Raw genomic sequence first — 26,888 nt, forward strand, 5'->3', positions numbered from 1 at the left:
CCTGTGTAGCTTGCTCTATGGAGAAAGGAAATTTGCCCATATCATACAGTAAGTTCATCTGAGCTTTGACTTAATGACTAGTGCCTACTCATTTGAAAAAAAGCTATGTGCCTCTAAACGTTTCCCTTGGTGCCTATAAAATCACCTGTATAAAACACTTTTTAAAGTGGCGAATTGTAGTTAGCCTTGGTTCTCAGCACTGAGAGCAAACTTACTCTTGGAATGTATGTAGAAGCATTTAGCTGAGTTTGTTGTCAGCGTGCAGTGCATTCACACAGGTCTGACTCCATTTCTGTGTCCCATCACACTGTCTACATGGGCACCAAGGACAGGAAGGACCTATCAACCCACCACACCAGCAATTCTCATTCTATTGGAACCCCTTTACACACTTACAAGTTACTGAGGTAGGGCTGGGGGTGAAGCTCAGTATTAGGTCAGGTGTTTAACTCATTCACAAACTTGGGTTCAATCCCCAGCACCAAAAAGGCCTGAAGGAGGATTGAGAGTTCCAGGCCAACCTAAGACACATAGACATACCTGTCTCCAAAATTAATAAACAAGGGGATAAATAAATAAAACAGAAAACAAAAATACCCAAATCAAAATTCTATATAACCACAAAACAAATAGTTTCCCTTCCTTTTTGGTGCTGGGGATTGAACCTGAGGCGTTACAGATGTGTGCACCACCTGGCTAATAACAATGTAGTGAAGACTACAAAAAGTTTACTTATATTGTCTATATCTAGAAATATAAACAGGAATTTGTGTTTAAGTCTTAAAAACAATTTGTTAACGTAGACAATTTTTTTGTGAAAAAAAGCCTAGATTTTCTTTGAAATTTTATTAAGAGTAGAATAGTGTTGCTTCCTTTCCTGCCACCACCTAGAGATTCCACCCTCAACCCCTAGGTCTGAGGCAGGGTGTCTTGTAGCCCAGGCTGACCTTGAAGTCTTTTTTTGTATCAAGCATGGCCTCCCTGTTTGCTAGGATAACCTCCATGCCTGGTGCGTGCAGTGCTGAGATGTCCTGGATTTTGTGTGCCCAGAGCCTCCCGTATGCTAGGCAAATGCTCTGCCGCCTGAACTGCAGCCCAGCTCTGCTGTTAGCTTTTGCACATTCTTGTCTGGCTAATAGAATATCCTAGATCTTCACATCTGTCTCTGTACTCAGTTTGTCACAGTACATTGTTGTAGTATAGGAAGAAAATTTGCCCTAACAGATATGTCATTAAAACAGGAGAGAATTTCTCTACCCTTTTCAGATGATTGTTAGTATTAATTTTCACTTACATCAAAATTCAAGTGATAGTTCCTAAAGGTTAATTGTGGGATCAGAACTCCTTTCCCACTGTGCACTTGTAAGGGAATAAGCATAAACGGCAAAAGATGTCTTACTGTGAAAACAGTCAGGACCGTGTTCCGAAGGGAGCTCGGAGGCGGATGTGTCCACCACTTGTCTGCACTTTGAGGGTCTCTGATTTTGAATTCACTGTTCTAGGCCACATTCTCTTGTCCTAGGGCCACAGGTGTGGCCATGTGGGTATAGGAAGAGCTTTTAGCATGATGTGAGAGGAGGAGAATGAAAAGCAGCAAAGGAACTCGGACTCCAAAGCCAATTAATTAGTCCTGACCCACTCATTCTAAACCCATAGGGAGGGGTCAAAAGTTAGTGTTTTCAGCCACATCTAACTATACACACAGTCTGTCTCACAGCACCTACTCCTTCGTCTATAAGCAGAGTTAGGATTGCCTTGGACTTGCCTCCTTTACTGCCTCCTCTGCCTCCCTTTGCATCTCTTGCCCCGGCCTGTTGGACCTCTCTTTCCCTGAGACAAGATGAGGCTTGATTCAGTGTTCCTCTTAGTTGTGCTCAAGGGAATTAGACTGCTTCCTCTAAGTATCTGTTGTCCGGAGACCCCAGACTCTTCCAGAGCCTTCTTGTCAGTCCATTTGTGCTCTGGTGCTCCAGTCACTACTAAGCCCCACCCCGAAACGTGATCTATCACATTCAGCCATGAGTTACTGCAACCCGAGCATTTTGACACAATACATTATGGTAATGCACAGCACATAGAGACATTAACACTCTCGACTTTGACAGAGTACACTGTGAAGTCTTTGAAGGCACCATTACAATTTATCTTGTCATTCATGAGAAGATCCAGTTCAGCTGTAATGTAGATGAACACAGTGTGGCTTTTGTCTTACTTAATTGCTTGTGACCTTTTTAATTGCTAATTTAACAAAATACCAAAGGGTTATATTTCAATTAAATTAATGGTTTGGGGAGGGATTTTGTGTTTGTTTTTAAGACATTCTGGTTCTCTCTACTTTTCACTTTGAGAAGATAAAATGTCATCTTGAACACAAGTGGGATTTTAATGTGAAGTTGATTGAACAGTAATGATTTCCATATGCAAATGACACAATACCAAGTATCTTGCTTATGTGTTTGGGTTCCACCTTCTCCAGGTACTGAATGCACCAGGTTTACATCCATTGTGTTTTTCTGGTCCCAAAACATACTGCTAATTCAGTGCTCTGCTTCAGGTATCTATCTCCCTTGAGATGACGTGCCTATTGCATTGGGCTTGTCTGCTTGTCCTGTTCCTTTGTGTTCTGTAGCTGAGTCATAAGTTACACAGGATCAAGAGCCTTTTCACATTCTGCACTCCTGGATGGGCGAGATACAGGTACATACACATAAGCCCTGCAATAAGTGGCACTCCTGGGCCCACTTGAATATTGGAAGTGGAAAGCCAGGTGGTGGTGGTGCATGCCTTCAATCCCAGCAGAGGCAGGTAGCTCTCTGTAAGTTCAAGGCCAGCCTGGTGTACAGAGTGATTCCAAGACAGCCAAGGCTACACAGAGAAACCCTGTCTTGAAAAAAAACACCAAATCAAAAAGAAAACTGGAAGTGGAACTTGAGTTGTGTTCCTGTTCAGCAGGTGACCTGTTTGGAAGGAATGCAGGGCTGAGCAGCAGAAATGGAGGGAATGCAGGGCAGTGCCTTCCCTGCCCCCTTGATGCTCTACCTTCCAGATTTTTTTTTTTAAACTTTTTTATTCTTTTTTTTTTTCTGATTTTTGTTTTCATTTACTTTACAGCCCCAACCCTCCTCCCCTCCCCTTCTCACCCTCCTACCCTTCTTTCCCCCCTCCCCTTTTCCTCAAGAAAGGGGAATTCGGTTCCCATTCACTCCAGCTCATCAAGTTGCATCAGGACTGAGTTTGTCCTCTTCCCGTGTGGCCTGGCAAAGCAGTCCCACCAGGGGGAGGTGATCAGAAAGCTAGCAAGTGAGTTCATGTCAGATGCAGTCCCTACTTCACTTACTAGAGGACCACTAAGCTGCCCATCTGCTACATCTCTGTAGGGTAGGGGCCTAGGCCTTCCTGATCTTGAGAGAGAGCAGGGCAGTGCTCAGAACTCACCCAAGCAGCAGGGAGCCAAAGTCCTCAATGCGCTGTGAATTTACCCTGGCAGAGAGTAGAAGGTCAGTGTGTGAAGCATTAGTGCTGAACCAGCTCCAGCTCTGAAAGTCTTGAACAGAATTAATAGAAGGAAATTGACAGGCTTTGCTGGTTATTCCACAGCTTTAAGCAGCTTTAAGACCTTGACTAAAATCCTATCATCTCATCTGCCCATTATTAACATTTCAGCAAAATATAAAGTTTTCATTAATCTCCCACAGTAAAACTGTGCCATGAAAACTGGCACTTGTTTGAGCTTTTAGGACACATTAGCTGGTGTATTAAACAAAATGTGTCATTCTTCAGCAGCTTCTGCAAGAAGCTAAATCAATTTCCAGCCGTATTTATGCACCACTTTATCTAAAAGCATCTGAATTATCATTTACAGCAAAGATGCTTTATTAGCAGCTGGCATTGAAATTGCTCAGTAAAAAAATTATATGTCACGTTGTAGTAATTTTTAAATTGGTTTTAATCCAACATCATAAAATGTAAAAATCTTAAGTGTGGGATTCTGTTGTTGTTTTGTTTTAGTAATTGGCATTTTAGCATAATGAGCTATTACTCTTTCCAAATCAAAATACCTGCAATGTTTAGAAAATACCAATTAGTTAAAGTTCTGGAAGCTATTGAACTCAGAGCTAAGCTCTGTTTAATGTGGCATCCTCAGCAAAGATGTCTGAGGTGAATTTTGGTATTTAAGAAATAGGAGTGTTTTCTTTATAATTTTTGTGTATAAGACCCAAAGATAAGAAGTACATTTGGCAGTTATGTTTCTGTTAAAATGTAGTTTGGAGAAAGTGATTATACTAAACTTTCCTCCCAGCCCTCATTCTGATGTCACATTACCCAGGAGACATTGAGGACCATGGTCTGTCCCGAATCGCCTGTGCTTCAGAAGGAAACCAGTCAACAGATGGCTCTTGCAGAGGTGGTGTGTCACTCAGCTTGTTCTGCAGTAGAATGCTGGTGAAGTCACTGCCTGTCTGTGGCCACAGCAATCACTGTGACTACCCTCCTGTGGCTTACAGAGATAGATAATGACTTGCTGTAGTGTCAGGAGCCATACTAGATTTGGGGGCTTGGAGTCAGGGAAACCTTCCCTTCCTGGAACCTCATTTTAACCAGGCTTTTGAGAAGGTACAGGGAGGAGAGTAGAAGGGAGTGAGACAGAGGCAGGGTGCCCTGAGCATGTGCAATATGCTCTAAGGTGGGACTGTGTCCAAGGTGTATCACATCCTTCCCAAGAGGACAGCCTGTTGCAGGAGCTGTATTGTCCATGTGAATGGCCATAGTGTTTAGAAACAATATACAATTCCTAGTAACTGAGTTCAGTGTAAAAGAAAAGGAAACTGACTTCTTTAAAAGGAGAGCCTGCAGGCAAAGAAAAGCATAAAGTTGTCAGGTGTGAAACTGTTTACACTATAATGCCCAAAGGTAATACTTTGCCTCCCACCAATTCCATCTGAAGGAATTCCTGAAGTTGCCTGTGTTACCTAGTGTGGCCTTGGGATATGGTTTAGCTTCTTATCAACTTAAGATGGGAAATTCCAGGACCCTCCATATTGTCTTGAGGCTTAACTAACATGAATAAAGAACTTGATATTATGGCTGATATTATGGCCATTATTTATTTAGCAAGTTTAGTGTGAGCACACCAGTTGCCTATGCTATTCTCAGGAGAAAGCATAAAGATGAATAAGAAACTTCACAGATATTTGTGAAATTTCCACATTAGGACAAGCAACCACCAAACAGTTCTAGGATAAGGCTGAGTATAAGCCCCTCTGGCTACTATTTGTTTATCATTTCATGTGTTTGATTCTTTATGTCCTACAAATATCAAAGATAAGTTCACAGAGGTAGTCACTCACCTAAGATCACACAGCAAATTAGAGGTAGAGGTGGGAGTTTAATCAGGTCTTCCCAGCTACTGTAGCTTTGTATCAGAGCCACTGAAACAGATTTCCGTGAAGAGTGAAGTCTGAGCTAGCCTGGGAAAGGGGGAGAGTCTGTTCTGGTGTAGAGCTGAAGGAGTAGTCTAGGCCATGAACAAGGTCCAGCAACTGCACCTCAGAAATGAACATCCCAGACTCTGGGGACTGTACCATAGTTCCCCTCTGCCTGGTGTAAGCAGTCTGCAGAGTGGAGCACAGGACAGGGAGCCACAGAACAGATGGGTTGGGGATGTGGAAAAGGGCGGTTCTTCAAGGAGCATGGATACTTCCAGATTTTGACCAACTGTGGAAACTGAGCTGCCTGAGAGTGCGAGCAGGGATGCTCATCCTTTTCTCCCCACTGCCCAGCCCAGGGCCTGCCTTGGAATAAGCAGTGTTTGTGGGATTAACTGTTGGATGATTAATACGATAGCATTCTCTGTTTACTGGAATGGCATTATTAAGTCATCGCTCAGCCTTTTCCCCTCCAAATTAAATAGCCCGTATTATTTTAATTTATCCCAAAGCATTTTAAGCAGACACCATTTGCCAAGCCTCATGTATCTTTATGTGTTAAACTGTTCTTTTCCTCCCCAGGTTCAAGGGCAGACGGAGTTTTTGAGGAGGATTCACAAATTGACATCGCTACAGTACAGGATATGCTTAGCAGCCACCATTACAAGTCATTCAAAGTCAGCATGATCCACAGACTGCGATTCACAACTGACGTGCAGCTAGGTGAGTGCCTGTGGAGATGGAGAGAGAGAGACGTGGCATGCAGTGTCTATGTGACCTGGATGACTAAAGAGTTTTTTTTTTTCCTGAGGAAATGTTAAACAATGAAATTTAAAGTATCTTTTTTTTCCCCACCTGAGGGTTCTGTCTTGTTTTCTTTTTGAAGCAGAAGATTAGGAAGAGAACTCACTTGAGACTGTCCTCAAATGGATGGACTTGTGGGAAGTTCTATGGTTCCTCTGGTCCTGGGAATGTCCTCAGAGCTCCTGGGGATTCTGCTGTGCTCTTGCCCTAACTCTCCAGCCTCAGCTTGCTTGTTCAGGAAGCGTCTTAATGATCTTAGAGGCTATATGTGTGTCTCAGTGGAAAATCCAGTACTTACTTTCAACTAATGTTTGGGTTCGATTTGTTCTGATTAAGCTCTAAATTTCTGCTTTTACTTAAACCTAACAGGAATATAAAAATCACCATAATAGACAACTTGATGGTAATACCTCATCATGGCAGCATTGTCTAGGTACCCACTGCATCCGAGTTACTGTGCTAATTGCTTCCCTTGCATTCTTTACTACCTAGAAGGTGGCAGTTTTTGCTGTCCCACTTGACAGGGGTGGTGTTGAGGAACAGAGATAGCTTCATGCCCAATTCATTCCACACAAGCTGGTGGTAGTATTATGTGGGACCCAGATCTGACTGGCTCACAACCTATGTCCCCTAACAAAGATGCGTGGGGAGAGGAGAAGCTGGGAAGGTTCCATGCCCACACATCGAGGGAGGTGGATTGTCACCCTGCCATACCTCTCCTATAGAACCTTGTTTGCCTGTTGGATAAGGGGATAAAGATTGAATCTAATCCTAAAATTGTTGAGTTTCTATTTGTCACAATAAAACCTTGATATTGGCATTACTCTGAATCTAGCTAATATGTCACAAGCCTTAAAAGTTTCTCACAGTATTCCTTCCCAACTGTAAATGTCTGTGCAGGTGTGTGAGCCTGTAGATGCCAGAGGTCAACCTCAGGTGTCTTCCTTCAGGTGCTCTCCACTTTAATCTTTCAAGACAGGATCTTTGACCAACCTTAGCACTTACTTGCTAGCTGAGCAGCAAGCCCCAGAGATCCTCCTGTGTCTGACACCCTCAGTACTGGCTTGAGTTTTTCTTGAGTTCTGGGAATCCTGACTCAAGTCCTCAGGCTGATACCACAAGCACTTAGTCATCTCCCCCACACCCCCTTCCCAGTTTTATTGACAGGAGCTTGCCATATGCCAAATGTTCAGCTTCGTAATTAAGAGATGGGCAACTGAATCTCAACTGGCTTAAAACTGTGGCTCCCTCTGTAACTGCCAAGTAACCTTAAGGAAGGTTCTCTGTCTCTCTGAGCCTCAGTTCTGCCCTGTTCCAGGAGGTCAGCCAGAGCTACAAAGTAAGACCCTATCTCAAAAACAAAATTAGGAACATAAAATTGCTGAGTACTGTACCTCCTAGGGATGTTTGTTTCTGGTGTCTCTCGTAGAGATAAAAAGCAAAGACTGCTCAGAAAGAAGTCAGGTGTCTGGGGCTGGCATGAGCTTGGGTAAGAGCATTTGCCCAGTCTGCACAAGGTCCTCAGTTCAGTGTCTCCCCACACTCCAGAACACGGTTGACCTCTATGATAGTTTGAATAAAAATGGCCACCATTGGCCTTATAGGGAGTGGCACTGTTAGCAGGTGTGGCCTTGTTGGAGTAGATGTGTCACTAGGAGGTGGGCTTTGAGGTTTCAGAAGCTCAAGCAAGCCCACTGTCACTCTCTCTTCCTGCTGCCTGCCAATGCAGATGTAGAACTCTCAGCACCTTCTCCAGCACCATGTCTGCCTGCCTGCCACTGTGCTTCCCACCATGATGATAATGTATTAAATCTCTAAACTGGGGCTGGAGAAATGGTTCAGAGGTTAAGAACTTTGGCTGTTCTTCCAAAGGTCTTGAGTTCAAATCCCAGCAGCTGCATGATGGCTCATAACCATCTACAGTGAGATCTCGTGCCCTCTTCTGGCGTGCAGGCAGATCATTGTATAAATAATGAATAAATAAATCTTTAAAAAAAAATTACAAAAACTGAATTGTAAGCCAGTCCCAATTAAATGTTTTCCTTATAAGAGTTGTCATGGCCATAGTGTTTCTTCATCACAGCATTAAAACCCTAACTAAGGACTTGTTGGCTAGTTGGTTAGAGATGGCTCGGTGGTTAAGAGCACTGTCTGCTCTTCCAAAGGACCCAGGTTCAATTCCCAGCACCCACATGGCAGCTCACAACCGTCTGTAACCCCAGATCCCAATTCCAAGGGATCTGCCACCTTCACACTAATGCACGTCAAATAAAGTTAAAAAATTAAAAAAAAAAAAAAACAAAAAAAAACCTAAGACAACCCCCTCCCAAATGCTCACCAGCATGTGTGGTTTGGGGGGGGTCTATATTTTGGTAGAGCTCGGTTTCTTAGACTGTAGGCCCTGACCCATGCAGGTTCACGTAGCTGAGTATGGGGCTGTCAGAAGGCCTGGCGATGGGTGGCAGGTCCACCTCAGCTGAGATCCGAGCAGACTACTACTATTCCATGTCAGGAATTGCTGTGCTTGTACTATACGTAAAACTTTCTCAGGCTAGAGAGACAGCTCAGTGGTTAAGAGTGTTTACTGCTTTTCCAGAGGACTGGATTCAGTTTCTAGTACCCATGTGGTGGTTCCTAGCCATCTGTAAATTCAGTTCCTGGGGCTCCTACATCCTCTTCTGGCCTCTACATGCTGACCGTCTGAATGCCCTGAGTTTGTTTTGAGGCAGCAGGCCTGTGTGGAGCGTTTGTCCCTCATATCTGTCTCCTGATAAAGTCCTCAGCAGTGAATGCTGAGATCACACACTTGTTAGTCAGCACCATGGACTGTAGGAAGAGCTGGGGACTCCAGAAAGTTGCCACCGATGCTTTTGGAAGGATAAACAGACATCTTCACTGCGAGTCTGAGCAACACTCGAATTTCCAGGTGCCCAGGGGAGGCATCTTGGTACCATCATTGAATTCAGTGTGCTGGCTGTGCTGGCCACACATGACATACCCCATCCTCAGCTGCTCCTCTACCTTTTTTTTTTTTTTTTTTTTTTCTTTTTGAGAAAGGATCTCTTGCTGAACCCGGAGTTTACCAATTTGTGCTGGCCAGCAGTCCAGGAATCCTCTTGTCCCCACCTCCCCTGCACTAGGAATACAGCTGTACACTGTCAAACCTGGATTTTTCACATGACTTCTGGAAAGTCAAATTCATGCTTGCACAGAAGACAGTACCAAATCGGCTGCCCTCCTCAGCGTCTGCTTTTTTGATGGCTTCTTTTTAGGAAGTCCTTCCAAAACAGTGTTGCACAGGCCTACTTACTCTAACGGTGTGAGAACCAGGGCCTGGAATGACCAGACCGCAGCCCTGTCTCCCACTCTTCCCCAAAGGCAAAAGGAAACCTTGTATCCATCTGATTCTGACCTGCAGAGTCATCCCCAGAAAAAGGACCACAGAGTCTGTTGTGGGAGCAGCAGAGTTCTGTCGTCAGGACTGGGTTCAAGTTGTGCACACCCTTTCCGCCTTAGCTGTTACCATTTTTAAAACAATGTTACAATGCTTTCCTTCTAAGGTTGTATGGAAGTACTGGGCCCACAGAAGCTGGTTTCAAATGGTAGCTTAGCTTAGCTCTGTGATGGCTGTCATATCTATGTTGCCTTTTGCCATCTCTTATAGTCCCCATCTTGCCGGGTTGCTGAGATTTGGAGCTGGCTCTCTGAGCCTCACTTGTAGCCACAATGGAGACCTGTGCAATAGAAAAGGATAAAGATGGTGTTTCCTGTATCTCTCCCCAGAAAGGTGGTTCTCTGAAGTGAGACTGGGAGATCCCAGTTCCGGGATACTTGCGGTGGTACACATGGTGCCCTCTGGTGGACAGTCCCAGCTCTGGGGAGCGTCTAAAACAGCCCATCAGAAAGTTTATTTCTCTTAGAAGCTGAGCTCAAACTTTGGCATCAAAAGCAGAAACTTCACAGGTTACTCCTAAGGAACTCTGTGACAGATGAACTGCCCTTGGTGTAATGAGTAAGTTCCCGGGTAGGTCATGTGTCTGTCATCAGACTCTTCCCTCCTCACAAAGCACACTGCAGTCCCTTCAGTTCACAGTACACACTTGTACACAGCAATCTAGGAATTCTTTCCCTCAGGTCAACCCAGAGTTCAGGGTATCAAACAGCACTATCTTCATAAGCATTCAAGTAAGCAGCTACATTCTGAGACCAGTAAATAATTTATTCTATTTCACCTGACTAGCCAGGTGCTTCAGATCATTCCTGACACTGATGGATAGTCTTCTCCACCCATCCATCCTGTGTCAGTCAGATTAGAGATTTCCTCTGGCCCTGTAGCAAGTGCCTGCATGCACCATTTGCCCAGCACCCCTGCTTACCCCACAGAGAGCCACCATCCACATGAATCCATGGTGTGCAGGCCCACACAGCAGAAGGTGGAAGCCTGGGGCTCTGCCTGCAGCTGCAGCTGCCTGTCTTCTGATGGTGCAGAAGGGGCCCACGGTCTAGGTACCATCTGCTGTTTGCTTCTGAGAAAGTCCTGGATGAGAGACACGCAAGCTTTGCTCTGTAATGTTCAAATGTAAGCCAGTTTTCTACCAGTCTGTGACTGTGAAACACTGTGAAACCCTTGACAAAGATCTAATCATTTAATATCTTATCTAGGAGAAATGGGAGATGGCTCAGTTTGCATAGTGCTGGCACGCAAACCTGAGGACCTTAGTTTAGTATCCAGCATTCATTTAAAAGCCAGGCCACAGTAGTGCCTATATATAATCACAGTCCTGGGGAGGCAGAGACAGGAGGATGCCTGGGGTTTGCTGCGCCAATCAAGCTGCACTAGTAACCGCCAGGGTCAGTGAAACCCTGTCTCAAAAACTAAGGTGGAAAGTGATTGAGGAAGGCATCTTGCCCTGACCTCCAGCCTCCACAGTGAACACACGCATGCATACACATGTACACAAGCAAGTGTGCACACACATACACACACACATAGAGGCTAGGAGTGTGACTCAAGGAGGAACACTTACCTGTGCACGAGCCCCTCAGTTCTAGCCTTGTCACTTTGATAATGTCAGTTGATTGTGTTGAACTATCTAACATACCTAACAGTGAGTTAAAAGCTGCTTTCATGTAGCTTTTGTTTCATATGTACCTGGCACTTCAGTAACTCACTCTGTGCATTAATAGCTGAAACCACAGAACTGTTGTCTGACATACAGTTTACCTGAGGAGAGTGGGGTTTAGGGAACTTGCCCTGGGTGCAATTCCTCTCTGTGCTATAATAGTCAAGGTCAGCAACAGCTCACATCATACAAAGAACTCTTGCTACCTCATTTAATCTCCTTGGTATATCAACACTGTAGCCTCATTTCCTGACTGAGAAAACTGAGGCCCTAAGGATTTTGATGAGATAATACAGAGTGTGAGAAGCATGTAGCTATTATTTAATAGTTGCTAACTTGCTTTCCCTCCCATTCAGTCATCAGAATCTATTTCTAGGGGATTGGGACTGAAGCCTAGTATCAAGCTCCAGACCCCAGCTGAAGTACCAGTAATGCCTCAGCCATTCCCAACCTGGCTTGCACAGAGGAAGGCACTGTCTCCAGCTGTAAACCCCTCCCTCTCTTTCTCCCTGGCTCTGGGGCTGATGTGTATTGTGTGTGGTGTAGAAGCTTATAGTATGCTATCAGTAACTATTTTTTGTGGCATGAGGAAAAAAAGCTACACAGAAATCAAGACCAGAAACAAGGTAGAGAACCAAGATAACATGATGATAATACCACTTATTATGCAACACAGAATTGCAACCCTGAGCATGTAACCTTGGCCTCACACTGTACCTAATGGCTCAGAATCACCACCTCCTCAGAGGAAGGGGATCAAGGTCTTACTGTGAAACCCAGGCTGCCTTCAAAGTCTTGTGATTGTCATATTTGGGAAGTACAACCTCACTGAATTCCAAGAACTCCCAGGCTTCTCGTCTGATTTACTCAGCAGTCTCAGAACAGGAGGTCATGTGGGAGCGGAGCCATGTGTACTAAGTTGCCTCCTTTTCCTTGTCGTCTGTCACTGTAGAGCCTTCCCACATCACCAAAAAGATCTGTTCGTCAACACGGCTGTTACTTCATCTTCTAGCTAGTAACCACAAGCAAGAACTCAAAGAAAGCTTGACTCCAATGTTTTTTAAGTTTGCAGTAGGCACATTTAGGATGCCCCTTTAACACATGGTCAGCCAATAAGAGCAGGCAGCTGCAGCCAGGGCTTTGTTCCTCCTCTGGCCCATGTGAGTGGCCATGTGAGCAGGACATTTCTTTTATGTCATTTTTACTAGGGTACCTGTGAAGAATTCATGTGCTCAGGAGGTAACTGGTCCTCCGTGTTCCTGGCCCTTTCTCATTTGATGCTCAGGAGGTGCCATTCACTATCCCCTGGTCCCTACAGTGATCACAAAGGGACATACACCACATTCGACTCCACATCTATGGGGCCACTTAATTCAGCAGTGGCAATTCTGCCGCTCAGTGATTGGTTTCTTGATTGGGACAGACAATAATCTAGTGCTGAGTTTAACACTAATGATAACAGGACAGAACTATGAAGGTGGCCTCTGGGAAATCCTAAACACTAGAGCTTATTAACACAGTGCCTTGTTGAGGGAAGATTCTGGTGACGGCAGATGTCAGGATTTGTCTAACTGCTTATCTTCTCCAATTCCTCTCCCGGAGACTCCCTTTGGAGAATTCCTGCCCTCACAGCAGTGTCAGGTTCCTTCATGGCTGAGAAGGAATCGAGCATTGGAAAATGGAGAGAACTTAAAACTCGAGTAGAACCATCTCAGTAGAAGGAGCCAGAATTGTATTCCTGAGAATACAACTGCCCTTGATTAGCTCCCAGTCCCTAGCATTCAAGCTTCAGTAGGGTAGGGGCCCTGTTCCTACGAAGACACAGATTACCCTACCCCTCTGGCAGTTTTGAAAGCAGTCCTGGGAAAGGTCATTGCTGCTTTCCCAGCTGACTTCAAAAGCTCTTACAGTAGAATGTCTAGTGCTGCACTAGCTTCCCCACACAGAGAACTTAGCCCCCATGCAGAGACAGCACTGAGCCTACACAGCCTCAGGTCCCCTGGAATGCGCCCTGTCTCGCACCCAGCCCTGAGCTGAATGCCACTGTGCTGGCCGGGACTACCTATTAGTTTTTTGTGCTCGGGACAACAGTCTAGTTGGGGCACTCACTTGTCACCAGATGTATTACCACACACTGGAGCTGTCAGCTCTTGGCTGAGGCTCCCCGATGATTTGAGATGATGAGTTCCTTGAATAGAGCCTGTGAGCCTTCAGTCTACACCCTCTTTGTCCCGGGGAAGCAGTGCTCTCTCCAGGCTTCATCATAATTATGCCCCCAAATGATTTTCTCCTGTTTTGAGTGCCTAGCATGTTGTTTGAGGGTGCTTTTTAAGCTGTGATGTATTCTACCAGTGTGTGGCAGGAGTGCTAGTCTGCTAAACCTTGGCCTGGTAGTATGGAGAGAAGAATTATGGTTACAGCTCTGTCATTAATGGGTGACATCAGACAAGTCATGTCCCTAGCCCTGAGCTTCAGCATCATCCTATGGAGAATAAAAGCCCCAGACTAGGTGATCTCTGAGGTCTCATTAAGCCCAAACAGCCTGTGTGTCTGATCCTGTGTGTAAATTCAGACAAGTCTCAAAGACTTCTCTGACTGTTGTGTGATGCTATCGATTGCCACATATATTCAGCAAAATCCACTCTGGCCAACGGTTGTTCATTGGCATTCCCAGAGGGCTTTTCTGGGCCTCCAGGCTCTGTGTAACCTAAAGACGGGGATTGTGGAACTGTATCAAAAACTGCCTCAGGATTTAACAACAGCGGGCTTTGTAGTCTAGATTCAAAGTCGTAGGAAATTGATGCATGACTCCCACTCCTGTACAAGCCAATAGCCAGTAACTCAGGCTATCCACTGAGCATGAAGTGGCAGGTACCACAGTGTTGCCAGGCTTGTGTCTCATTTCCCTAGAGCCGGTATTTTAAGTGTGCCTATGACAGTGTGTGTCCTCAGAGATAGTGAGAAACAGCTCTCAGGTGCAGTCTTGATCCCAGTTTTTCAGTTTACTAACTTTTTACCTTTCTGGGGTTCATCTTTTCTTGCTGGTAATTTTTCATTATTAAATGCACACATTGGTTTTATTAATTCTGTAAGAATTACATACAGTGTATTTTGATCATAATCACCCCTCCTTCAAATTCTTTCAGATTCTCCCATCCCTTTTCTCACCCAGCTTCATTCATTTTTGCTGCAGTACAGAATGAGCATTTGATGTGCTGTGCTGTTCCGTCTCCAGGAGTTGACAGTTTTGCTGCCCCCATTGTACAGAAGGGGAAGCTCAGGCCTGTGGAAAAAGAAGTTTGTTTACGCAGGATAACACCAGAGGGATTGTGCCCCCTCAAATCCTGGTCTCCAGTGAATAACCTAAAGGGTTTGCAGGTGGACATTCCCTAGCAGAAGTGCCCTAACCCTCCAGGCAGAGAATGGAAGTCTTAGAGGTTACAGGAACATTTGTGCCGAGAAACTTGGTGACAAGTTATTGGAAAGATCCAGACATTTTGGACTGGCTGGCTGGACAGACATTCTACATTTTTGTGCTTTCAACACTAACCCAGAGCAGGTCCCAGGTATCCAGGCCTAGGGCCAGGCACATACTTGTTCAGATTTTTCCTTGGCTTCCTGCACCTAGTCCTGACCCCCATTGAGGCCCCCAGCCCAAGCCTGGCTCCCAGTACTGTTAGTCATTAGACATAGCAGGAGTCTGTAGCTATGATGCCCTCCTTAGTCCTTGCATTTGGTTAAATTTTTGTCAATGTGGCACAAGTTAGAGTCATCTGGGGGAAAGAAAAAGGAACCTCAGTGGAGAAAATGCCTCTATCAAATTGGTCTGTAGGTAAGTCTGTGGGGCACTTCCTTGATTAATAATTGATGTGGGTTACCAGACCAGTATGGGAGATGCCATCCTTGGGCAGGTGGTCCAGGGTTGTATAAGAAATCAAACTGAGCAAGTCAGGAGGAACAGGCTAGTGAGCAACATTCCTCCATGGTCTCTGCTTCAATTTCTGCCTCTGGCTTCCTCCTCTATTTGAGTTGCTGACTTGGCTTCTTATAGTGATGGACTGTGGTTGAAAGAGTAAGCAAAATCAACCCTTTCCTCCCTAACTTGCTTTTAGTCATGATCTTTATCACAGCAGTAGAAAGTAACTAATATAGTCCTCACAAGCCCCTGACGTGTGAGTTAGCATCCAGTACATCCTTTTCCAGTTTCCCCAAAGTAGTCAAAGCTTGAGGAAGTAGTGTTGAAGCTTGAACTTTGAACTTTCTTGATCCAAAGCTCCTGGCTCTAACCACTCAGCACTGCTGCCTTTAAATAGAGACGGCTCAGGCTGCCTTCAGAGATAGAGGTGCTCAATGAGCCACTGTACAAGAAGAAGCCAGGGCAGGGGCTGCCCAAAGGGGGTTCTCTGCTACGTTGTGGATGATGATACACGGTGCTAATTTCCTTTTATGGAAATATTTTGGTTAGTTAAACCAGATGAGGGGTCCTTCATGATAACTCTAAACCTTGGACAAATTGTTTCCCTGGAGAGTTAGAGCCGCATTAGGGCTGCGCTTTGTTTATTTTGAGCTGTCTTGTTAAGGAAGGATTTATATGCTGGCGTTGATGTAGGACAGCAATCAGGCAATGTTTTCTGCCTTTGACAGTTGGCGTGATAGTTTGCTTCCAGTGAAGTTTGACTCACTGTATCTGGAAGCTGTCAGTGTGGGAGCATGAAAAGGTCATGACGGATGGCGACGGATAAGTGGGTACCAGAGGAAAGCTGGTAAAGGAGAAAAATGGCCTCCCATGCTTCTGAGGGAAGGGCTGACCCTGGCCACTTCAGGCCAGCCTTGTGCTCTTCCTTCTTACCTGCTGGGGCTGAGACTAGGAAAGCTCTGGACATCTTTGCAACAGTGACAGGAGGCTTCATATACCAGAGCTCATTCAGAGGAGCCCTTTCCAGCATCTCAACCCCTTGGGTGCTTGATAGGTTCAAGATAGAAGTGTTCTTCAGTTAAGGGTCACTTTCCATGACTGTCAGCTGCAGAGATCAGTGTAGTCATCCTCTCCTACACTAAAAGTCAGGGGAGAAAAGCAAATTCTGAACTGGAAATGGTAGGGGAAAAGTTAACTTTAAGTTTTTAGAACAATGATTGTTTTGTTAAAAAACAGGAGACATAGCTCAGCAGTAAAAGGGCTTTCCCAGCTGACATGCCTTGAGGCCTGAGTTCAGCCCCAGCACCACAGAAAAGTTAGATAGATAGATAGATAGATAGATAGATAGATAGATAGATAGATAGATAGATAGATAGATAAAATTAATTTTTAAGAAATGAGAAATGCTGTTGGGAATTGGAGAGATGGATCAAAATTAAAAGCACTTGCTGCATCTTCCAGAGGATGCAGATTCCCAGCATCCACACAGCTGCTAAGAACTGCCCATACATAACTCCAGTTCCAGGGATCTAGGGCCCTTTTCTGACCTCTGCACAGACATACAGGCAGGCAAAATGCCCATACACATAAAATAAAATTTAAAATTAAAAAGTATATATATATATTATTGGGTATGTGCCTCGGCACAGTGAAGGACAGAACTTCCTGCTAACCAGAGCTGACCCTGCATTTAGAGGGGAACCTTTGGAGATCTTTCCTAGACACCCGCACCCACCCCCGTTCGGGGGATGAAATCCAGGCCTTGAGCATGTCAGGCAAGTGTTCTACCACTGAGCTCCATTGCCAACTCCTATGTAAATATTTCTCTTTCCTGTTTCATTTGGTATTGTGACATAAGAATTCTTTCTGAGTCAAACTTTTCCTCTGGCCTGGTTTTCTTGGGTTGTGCTGTATTTCATCATGGGCATGTTAGCTCCTCAGTGCAACCATTTAGTTTGAAGAAATGTGTGTTTAATGAAGGTCCACTTCCCTTCTTTCTTTGTATGTTTATAACTTGAGTTGCTTGCAATAATGTGTTAAAAATGACACCTTAAGGAGTCCTTCTTCATTTCCCAGAGATGTCACACAAACTTTACCCATGAAAAGCAAGCACAGAAGTCAGAACAGTGATTGGATATTGTGCTGGCTTGTCAGATATTGGTGTGGGCGTGTGTTTGACATCTAGACATTTTCTTATACCCTGGTGAAAGCAGAGAGGGGAGAGTTGCAAGGCTGCTTGGCAAGAGTTCCCTTTGTGTCTTCTTGACTCAAGTCATGAGGGCCTTCTGGGAAGCAGACAGTTCTGGATTTGAAGAACGGCTTTCTTACTTCCAAGCTCTCTGAGCTCATCAAAAAAACCCATCCCTCAGTGGACATGCTGTATACAAGCCAACACAGTTCTGCTGACCCATGCAGTGTGCCTGACAGGGGCCATTCTGGCACACTCCTGGTGTCATGCTTCAGGTCACTTGTGAATTGTGTGATCTTGGACAGGTTCCTTAGCCTTCCTGTGTCTCCCAACACTGAAGGTGCCTAGTGGACATTTAGCACTCGCTGCATTATTCAGCTATGGATACTTAATCAATGGTGTGTGGAACCATGCCTTCTGGGCCTGAGGACACTCTTCCACATGATTTGTGGAGTTGAAGCTGCTGAAAGGCAGTGAGCCTGCCAGGGTCAAACCTTTGCCTAAAGTCTGGGCCCCAGCCTTGAGGGTGGTGAACCATAAGGAACACGGCAGCAGCAGCCTTTATGCTCTGCAGTCACAGGGAAGCAGTGCTGCTCTGGGCCCCAGCTCCTCTTTTGAACACTTCAAAGGCTGAAGTGGGAAGTGGGTCCACTTGAGTTACACTGACTGACCTCCTGATCAGAGTCCCGCTAGCCCAGGTCCCATAGCTGCACACACACTGCAGCCGAGCTCCAGCATCTTTGTCCATAGCCTGGAGTGAATTTCATAGCCATCTTTGAGGTCTCCTTTTGCCTCTAGGCACCAATGTACTCAGCAAAAGTGGAGCCAACCACAGACTGCCTCAGGCACCCCCAGCCTGCTTGCACTTGTCCAGTAGGAACAACCAAGCCTGTGGGTCCTAACTCAGCGTTAAGAAGCAGAGACTCACATCTCCATAGTGAGATTATTTAACGCATAACGGATTTTCCCCATCAGGAAAGATTCCCCTACAGGTTCCTTTAAATAGTGACTCCTCGAGGCAGGCAAGAGTTTTACAGATCATTAACTACCTGACTGAAAGCCTTTGGGGCAGGGAAACTTAAAACTGAAGTGTCGGGAGCCCCTGCCAATTACAGATCAATCCAAAATGAAGACAGAGTATCACTGGAACCAAGTCAGTGGGAAAATGTGATTCGATTCAGGAAAAAAGTCTCTTGTGCATGCTGCTTTTGTGGAGCACACCAATTGTTTAAATGATGTTCCACCTGTCTGCCCATCTTGAGCTTTTTCTGTTCATCTCCCACATCTCCATTCCCAAACTGCAGTCTTGGGGTTCCTTCTGTAAACAGTGTCAGGGGCAGTAACCCCAGGAAAGGGTGTCATTGGGAAAGGGTTCTGTGGCCAAGTTGAGCACAGGTGACTGATGCACAGATACAGCAGGTAATGGATGAACTATGCGCTAACAATTTGCAGATAAAAATAATGGAAGTTAAAAGTGTACTTTACATGATAAAAGAAAGATGAAAGAGGATGAGCAGTCTGTTACATCTGAGATGGTTGCAGGAGTTCTGCTTTGTGAAGTAGGCTCTGTTGAAAAGATTGATGCAATGGGGAGTGACCTTGGCTTGGAGCAGGAGCCGGTGATGTATGTATGAGCATCTCTCTGCTAAATGGACCCAGATTTGTAGCACTAATATACATGGGAGCCCAGAACCAAACTCAGTATGGCAATAAATCAACAGCCACTTTGGGTGTCATTTCTGGTTTATATTCCACTATTGTTCTATCACTTTAATTCATGTCACTATCATCTTTTCATCTGGAACAGTTTTATATAATTTTCCAGTGGAGTTACCTGACAAATCCTATCAAATTAACAAGGTACATTAACAGTATTGACTGGCTGCGGCTTCAGGAGTTGCATGGCCTTCGAACAAAATTTTAACCATCTCTGTCTGGTGGTGATTTTTTTTTTTCCTTTCTTTCTAAAAGAGGAATGTGGGGCAGGGTTTATTTCCACATAAGAGATATGCACATTTATTTTACTCTGTCTGTTTGACTGTTATAAATGTCAAAATAAGAAGCAGATAAGGAGGGGAAGCCCTGCTCACCGTGAACGTGCACCGTATTACCACAGTGTGCAAGTACATGAATATACACCCCACACCACAGAGTACACACACAGGAACACTCACCACACACATGGACAATAAGCCCATCCTCACAGCGTTGCATGCACGTGAACACTCATCACCACAGCAAGCACACACATCAACACTCATCCCATCATCACGGCATGCACGCACATGAACACTCACCCCGTTACCACAGCATACATCCACATGAACATTTACCACATCATCATAGCCATGACGCAAGTCTCCTTTCAGGGAACAATAGTGATGTCCAGATCGTAACAATTAATGAGCAAACTAGAGGCTGGAGTGAAATGTAAGCAAATGGTCTCCTGATGGCTTCTTATCCTGGATCTGAGACCCAGGGTTGGCTGCCTTCAGGACATCGTGCCTAACTGAAACATCCAGAGCAACCCAAGCATTTGGTTAATAAAACAAACAAAATTGCTGGGCTCTACCTCCGATGATGGGGTCAGCGACTGTCCCTGCATTGTCCGTCTTCCTCTCTGCACGCGGCTTTCCTCCTTTGTCTACTGGTTTTGGAATGAATCTCCTCACAAAATAATGCAGTGGGTGGAGGAGGACATTTCCAGTCACGGAAATTATTTGTTTTTATTCTTGTTTACGTTAAAATTTTCTGCCAGGCTGTGTGTTCTATGTGCCTGTGCTTTGGTTGAGGGTGGAGGTACTAATTGAGCTGGGTTTGGGTGGGGTTTTTAATCTTCTTTTCTCACAACTGTACTTGCCTTTTTCTATTACAACATGTTCAATTGATTATTTCAGGGTTTTTTCTCCATGTTCTTTTTTGGTTTTTTTTTTTTTTTTCTTTCTGCTTTGACCCTGACCTTAAACTATGACCTAAAAGTTAATTACTTTTAAGGCTCCCTGTGGGCCTCACTCCAGAGCACATAGTAGAGGTTTACATCTCACTTCATGAACAGTTTCTCTTTTCAGCAGAGGACTTCTAGACCATATTTGGTGTGTCAGACAGAGCATGTCATCTCAGAAATACCCAGAGGGCACCTTCCGTGTGTGTCAGCCCCAACCCAGACACTTCCTGCACTCTGTACCACATTTGCTCCTGTTCATTGTCCAGCATATGCAAAAAACAGGCTGGAGTCTCTCCCCCCCGAGGGGTGGCAGGGACCCCCCCACCTGAAAGCCTGGCTACAAGATTTGAATTTTGAAGATTTTGTGTAAAGACCCTTTGCTTTTCCTATGGCTTTCCTTAAATATTGTGTGGGAAATTATTTAGCATCACAGAGGGAAGTTCTGTCTTCTCCCTTTATTTTCAGTGTAAGATTTTTCCAGTTCAGAAACTATATTGGTAGCATAATATATCACTCAGGGTCTTTATTTAAAAAAAAAAAAACAACTATGAGAACTATCTTTAAATGACCCTCTCTTCTAGTTTATGTCATTCCAATATAGATAAAATGCTGTTAGCGGTATGTGGGGAAATTCCATACTATGTCTCTATTAGATCAGAAAAAGTTCATCTCCTAATAGCTTTTTATATAACTTCGGGTTGTCGTCCCACACCCCACAGCTTGCTTGCTCAGCAGCCACACTGTGAGAGTCTCAGATGCTGTTTAGAAGCCCTGCCTGTTTGAAGAATCCTGTGTTCCTAAAGCCCTAAAGACCTCGTGCTCAACCACTTTATGATTTATCAGCAGGTCAGATTATTACACTGAAGTTACTGGCACCTTCCTCATCTCATGGCTTCTTTTTTGTCCCTGATTTGGCCTTACAGGTATCTCTGGAGACAAAGTAGAGATAGACCCTGTTACGAATCAGAAAGCCAGCACTAAGTTTTGGATTAAGCAGAAACCCATCTCAATCGATTCTGACCTGCTCTGTGCCTGTGACCTTGCCGAGGAAAAGAGCCCCAGTGAGTAGTCCTTTATTTATGTCCACTTTTCTCACCCCTCCTCCTTGGGTGCTGGGCGCAGAGAGAATATATGGCCACCATGTCCTTTTTTTCCTTGGGCCTGTTTAATTCATTACCAGAAATTTCTTTTAATCAAACAGGATTGTATTATTGTGCCCAGAGCCTGGTGTAAGCCCCCATCTTGCTCCATCTTGCTGTCAGCAGAGACCCTTGAAGCCCTCTGCGCTGGAAGGCTGGGGCACCAGGCAGGTTCCTGCTGGAAATTTGCATGGAGGGTGGAGGGGGGTTGATTTACTTTGTTCTCCTGTCCCTTCCCATTGAGGGAACTTGACCAGTCAGCCCCGGATATGCTTTCCTTATGCCACACCAATAAAGGGTGGAGGATTTCCTGCAGCAGCCAGAGACTAGATTTAGGCATCCATCATTCTGGAAGTGTCAGTACACGCAGATTATTGGCATCTCTGTGACCTCTAACTCATAACTAAACTTCTGCCTGGTCCTACAGAAGAGGCCACTATTGTGCTGGCATTCTTCCACCAACCTATCCAAGCAGATACTGTTGGGCACGTTATATTTTTGCAGTTAAGTAATTGAGTGTAGTATTTAGATTAATCACTTAATCATTTTTTAGTACTCCAGCCCTAGCAAGGTTACAAAGAACACATAGCTCAGAGTGGAGCCTCTCTGTGAAAGCAAATAGTCAAAACTTTATATGTGCATGTTCTTGATTACATAGGGGACTGCTGCGTCTCAGCATTTCCTGCTACCCTGAGTTCACCCTAGTAGCTCTTGGCTTGGTAACTTGAGGTACATACTGAACATCTAACTTGGGGGCCTATGTCCCCACATCTGAATTTGAGAACAAATGAATTATATAATCAGAAGGAATACCAGGAAGAGTAAAGGCCGGGAAATGTTTATAGTGTGGCTGATTCCTGATGTCATCATGACTGAAAGGGTACCTTGCAATGCTTACAGGCTGGGCACATGCCACATGCTCCCCCATGGTAACTGTTGAATTTCTTTGTCAAATCCAGCTATGAAAAGGTTCCTTTCATAGCTTTCAGCCTCCAGCTTGGCAAGAACAGAAAGCTTAGCTGGGTAGAGAGAGAAGTGAAGCCATTCTTGTCCTCTTACTGCCATCCCTGTCATCCCAGTGAGGCTCTGAGTGCAGGGTGCCTGCCAGAAGAAACCCATAAGAAAATTGCTAGCTACTTCTGGAGCCTGAATGCTACTAGACCCCCTCCGCCAAGTGTGAGCCTTTTTCTGATTCCACCCACTCATTCTTGGTGGCCAGAAAAGATGTGTTTGTCCTGGCATCTTCCTAAGCTCTGAGGATATTCTGAAGAAAGACGTTTTATAACTTGTCTCAGAAATGTCAAGTGGTTGCCTGCATGTTGCATAGAGGCCTAACCTTTAGTGGGGAGATTGGTGGAGGAATGAGAACCAGATTTGGGTTCTCTCATTCACAGACACTTGCCGTGCCTAGGAAGGCTGTGACTCAGGCACTGAAAAGGTGTAGCTGCCACACACCCAGCTATCCAGGAAGGAAGGAAAGTATCACAGCCACTTACCTCCCATTAGCTCATGGGATCAGTCATTCACAGTAATTGCTGCACATCTGTGTTCATGAGCTGGTCACATCCTTGCCTTAAGAGTACAGAGCATACGGGGCCATCTTTCAGTGCTGACAGTCTCCAGGATCCCAGTGTGTAAACCAGGTGCATAGCTCTTGCCTGGGGGGAGGAGGGTCCTTGTCTCACTGTGGCTGAAGAGAGCTGCTCCCTGCCCAGTATTCTGAAGCAGTGCTTCTCAAGCCATATTTTCTGAACTCAAAATACATAAGGGTCTAAAGGACACAAGTGGTCCGTGGGTGTGGTGTGGTATTTGGGAACTCCAAATTTAAGATGTTCACAGGTGAAACTTTACTTTTGCTTTTTGTTTAGCTTGCCTGTTTGTTTGCTTTGGTTTTGATTTTTAAAAATACAAAGGAGACGCATTCCATTCCCTGTATAACTGTAACCCATGCTCCAGGCAGGGAAGGAGTCAAAAATGATTGTTGGGGCTTGACAGCTGAGAAAAAAAAAAAAAAAAAAAATGAGCCCCACGTTCAGGGAGACACCTTTCCTCAAAGTGATAGGCAGAGAGTAATCTGGCCTCCATGCCCATGTGTACACATACACAGATACCCACAAATATAATAAATCTTTTTTTAAGCGTTTAAAATTATATACTTGCAAAATAAAGTTCTGACTGCTTGGCACAGTCTTCACTGACATTTTAAAACCTCTTATCACTCAGGGCTTACAGGCCAGAATTTCCTATTAAGAACTCAGCCTGTGAGGTACATTCACATAGTATGTTCTGTCTCTTGCCTGGCCCTACCTCTAATGTATGGACATTGCCACCTTCCACTCATTTCCATTCGTTGCCCCAGGAATTTATACAGACCTCTGGACAAATGGAATGTGCTATACTCTCTCTTCAGGGTCTTCCTTCCCCCTCCCCCCCCCCCCATTCCAAGGCCCCACTGAGCTGTTTGGCCTGCAGTAGTCTACAGTGAATTTTGGTCAACCTGAAACTGTGCTGAATACGCCAGGATTGAGAAATCAAAGTTGTTCCCCGTAATTCTTGTAAAATGCCCACACCAGGATGTTAGTAAATGAATCAAATTGACATTGCGTGTTTTTATGATTTCCAGTATCTTCACTAATTAATACAGCAGCTGGATCTAAAAAGCCCCTCCTCAGAGCCTCACCAGACCACGGGGTTAATCTCTGGGGCTGCTGCTTCTTTCTCTTTCTTTCCTCCTTGCTTCCCCCCCCCCAAAGGATTAATGGTAACCCTTTTTATCTTTTATGTCTGTTGAACCTTAGAAAAAAAGTTATTTTAGCAGCACTAAAGAAATGAAAGTCACTATATTTCATAAGTTTAGCCTGTGATTTTTATCAGCATAGTGATGTATGTTTGTAGCTGAGTTTACATCAAAAATTATTCTTAGGGCTTCTTGAATGAATTATGGCAAAGGGAAAGAGTCTAGAAGTAGATAAGGTTTTTGATTTCTGCAATATATTCTCTTTTTCATGTTTTTATCTCTCATAACACAAGTGTCTTCCCAAAGACTGGAACGTGTGACCAACTGGAATAATATAGTTGTGGAAACAGATCAGACGTGTTATTAAGCAGCCTGCTTCACAAAAAGGTGTTAAGTGTGGAGAGAATAATGAAGTTATCCATGCATTCTTACTTGAGACATGTTTGTCAGAATTTTGAACAGAAAAAAAATGTTTTAAACTCTTCGAATATGGCCATTTTGCAGGGTTTATGAAGAAAGCTGCTGTCATACCATTCATTTGGTCGTCATAAGAAACACAACTCAGGTTTAATTGATGCCACATTCCAAAAGTGTGTGAACAGCTGACTTGGCAAAGGGATGAGCATTAGCACCGGTGAAACTCGAAATTACAGACTGTGGGATCAGCACGGCCAGGCTCCCTAGCAGCAGCTCTATGCACTCCTGCACCCTGCTTCTCCCTCTTAGGCCAGTGTTTAGAGAAAAGATTTATCACTCTGTCCCTGTGAGTGTTTAAGGACCTGGAACTTAATGACTAAATAGATAAAACCTTTAAAAAAAAAAAAACTGCATGGGTAAATACAGACTCTTAGCAGGATTCAGAAGATCTTTGTGGGAGCACTGTGAAAATAAGAGTAAGTTCTCTCTAGATTTAGGGAGGAAAAGCCCTGCTTTATTATTCAAATCAGTGTTCTGTCAAGTCTGGCTTGCCGTGGGCTATGGATGGTTGGCTTCTGGATAAGTGCTAGCTCCCTTCCTAGTGCTGAACAGAACCAGGCCCTTTCTGTGACGGGGAAGGCTCTCGGGCTGCGTGTGCATGTTCCATCACACCCAGTCTGGCCTCATCAAGAGAAGCTTACACAGGTTCCAGGTCTTTAAAGGAAGCAGCCATCATTAAGAAATCAGATTTAGACCTTCATAAAGTAGCTGTCATCTTTATAGCTGAGAAGCGCTCTGTGTCTCAATTAAGTAGAGATGTACACAATCTTAGGAAGCAGCAGAATGGAGGTAACCTGATTTGATTACATTTCCTGCAATAGTATAATTTAAAGAAAATCTGATTTTGCTGCTGCTGTTGTTGTATTGGTGGGAGGTGGGGTTTTTTGGTTTGGTTTGGTTTTGGTTGGGTTTTTTTGTTTGTTTGTTTGTTTGTTTGTTTATGTTTTTGTTTTGCTTTGCTTTGCTTCTTTGTGCAAAACTATTTGGACCGAAAGTAAGAACTCTCTAGGGTTAGAAATTGGCCACAGCCAGGACTCTAGTAAATAGAACCCCCTGGATACTGGAGGCTAGATTCAGTTAAGACCTGGAGCTAAATTAGCAAGGCTTATTGGTGACCTCTCATTTAAATGAATCTTTCTTTTCATAAGTACTTGACAAGATCTGTAAAGTAGTGTATTTAATTTACTAATTAAATTAAAGCTACTGAATAATGATTTGTCCACATTGATTTAGCTTAAATGGAAAAGATTAGCTTTGTTGTGATCTTGAGCGGCCTTAATGGCCAAGCCAGTTAGACACAAAGGCCCCTTGTGTCTTGTGGGTCAGAGTACATAGGTAAGCCAGGCTGTGATTGAATTGCCCAAACCTCACCCTGCATCCAGCTCTCCTCTGCCTCCCATTCTATTGTTGCACTGGGCTTAAGAGAATGTTAACGCGGTAATAGGCACAGGGCCTTCCCCATTATACGCCTTGCTATCGAACGGTTCTGCATGACTAGTTAAAGAAGATGGCAAGAAGATTAATGAAAGCCAGGCTAATGCAGAAGGGGGTACTTTTGCAAGACTTCTACAGAGGAGATATTAGAGCTGAACCAGAGCTTGGCTTTTTCTTTATCCTGTGACCTTTGAACCTGCCTTACTGTTGAGAGCTGCCAGGGAAGTCGACATTTTGATTGATGTTGGTACACGAGTCAGTCTTTCCCATTGAATTCCACATCTGCACGAAAATAGCTTTTCCAGCAGAATTCATACTGGCTAGAAGTGATAGCCAAATTGATGGCTGAAATGCTTTTATGTAGTTTTCATTTAAACCTAAAAGTATTTGATAGTTTATTCAGTATCCAGTTTTCACAGATTATATATGTTCACTTACATGCTCCTAATGGGTTTATCAACCTAGAGAGAAAGACCAATATTAGGAATATTCAGAGGATTGCAGACAGAGTTGCACGCAGAATTCATGAGGAGCAAAAGCAGTGATTGAGCAAAGTCGTCACTATCCTCAAAACAGAAGAATCCACATGAGTGCTCAGGCCTCAGACTCTGAGCTCTGTGTAAAGAAAGCAAAGCAACTGGCTGACTTTAGAACACTTTGGAAGGAGCTCTGAAATCCCACCTCTGTGCCTGCCGGAACC

The 26,888-nt window shown here is 44.4% G+C and overlaps 1 protein-coding gene across 7 annotated transcripts in view; it reads left to right on the top strand.

The window, feature by feature from the left end:
• The window catches only part of Mapkap1 (MAPK associated protein 1), a 212,471-nt gene that overhangs the window by 165,540 nt on the left and 20,043 nt on the right, over positions 1-26,888 (top strand). For all 7 annotated transcript variants that reach the window (XM_021645726.2, XM_060389985.1, XM_060389984.1 and 4 more), the window contains 2 exons: positions 6,009-6,149; positions 21,325-21,462. In XM_021645726.2, the coding sequence (XP_021501401.1) occupies positions 6,009-6,149; positions 21,325-21,462 (279 nt within the window). The remainder of the gene's footprint in view (positions 1-6,008; positions 6,150-21,324; positions 21,463-26,888) is intronic.

This window comes from Meriones unguiculatus, chromosome 8, assembly GCF_030254825.1.
Source record: "Meriones unguiculatus strain TT.TT164.6M chromosome 8, Bangor_MerUng_6.1, whole genome shotgun sequence".
NCBI lineage: Eukaryota > Metazoa > Chordata > Mammalia > Rodentia > Muridae > Meriones > Meriones unguiculatus.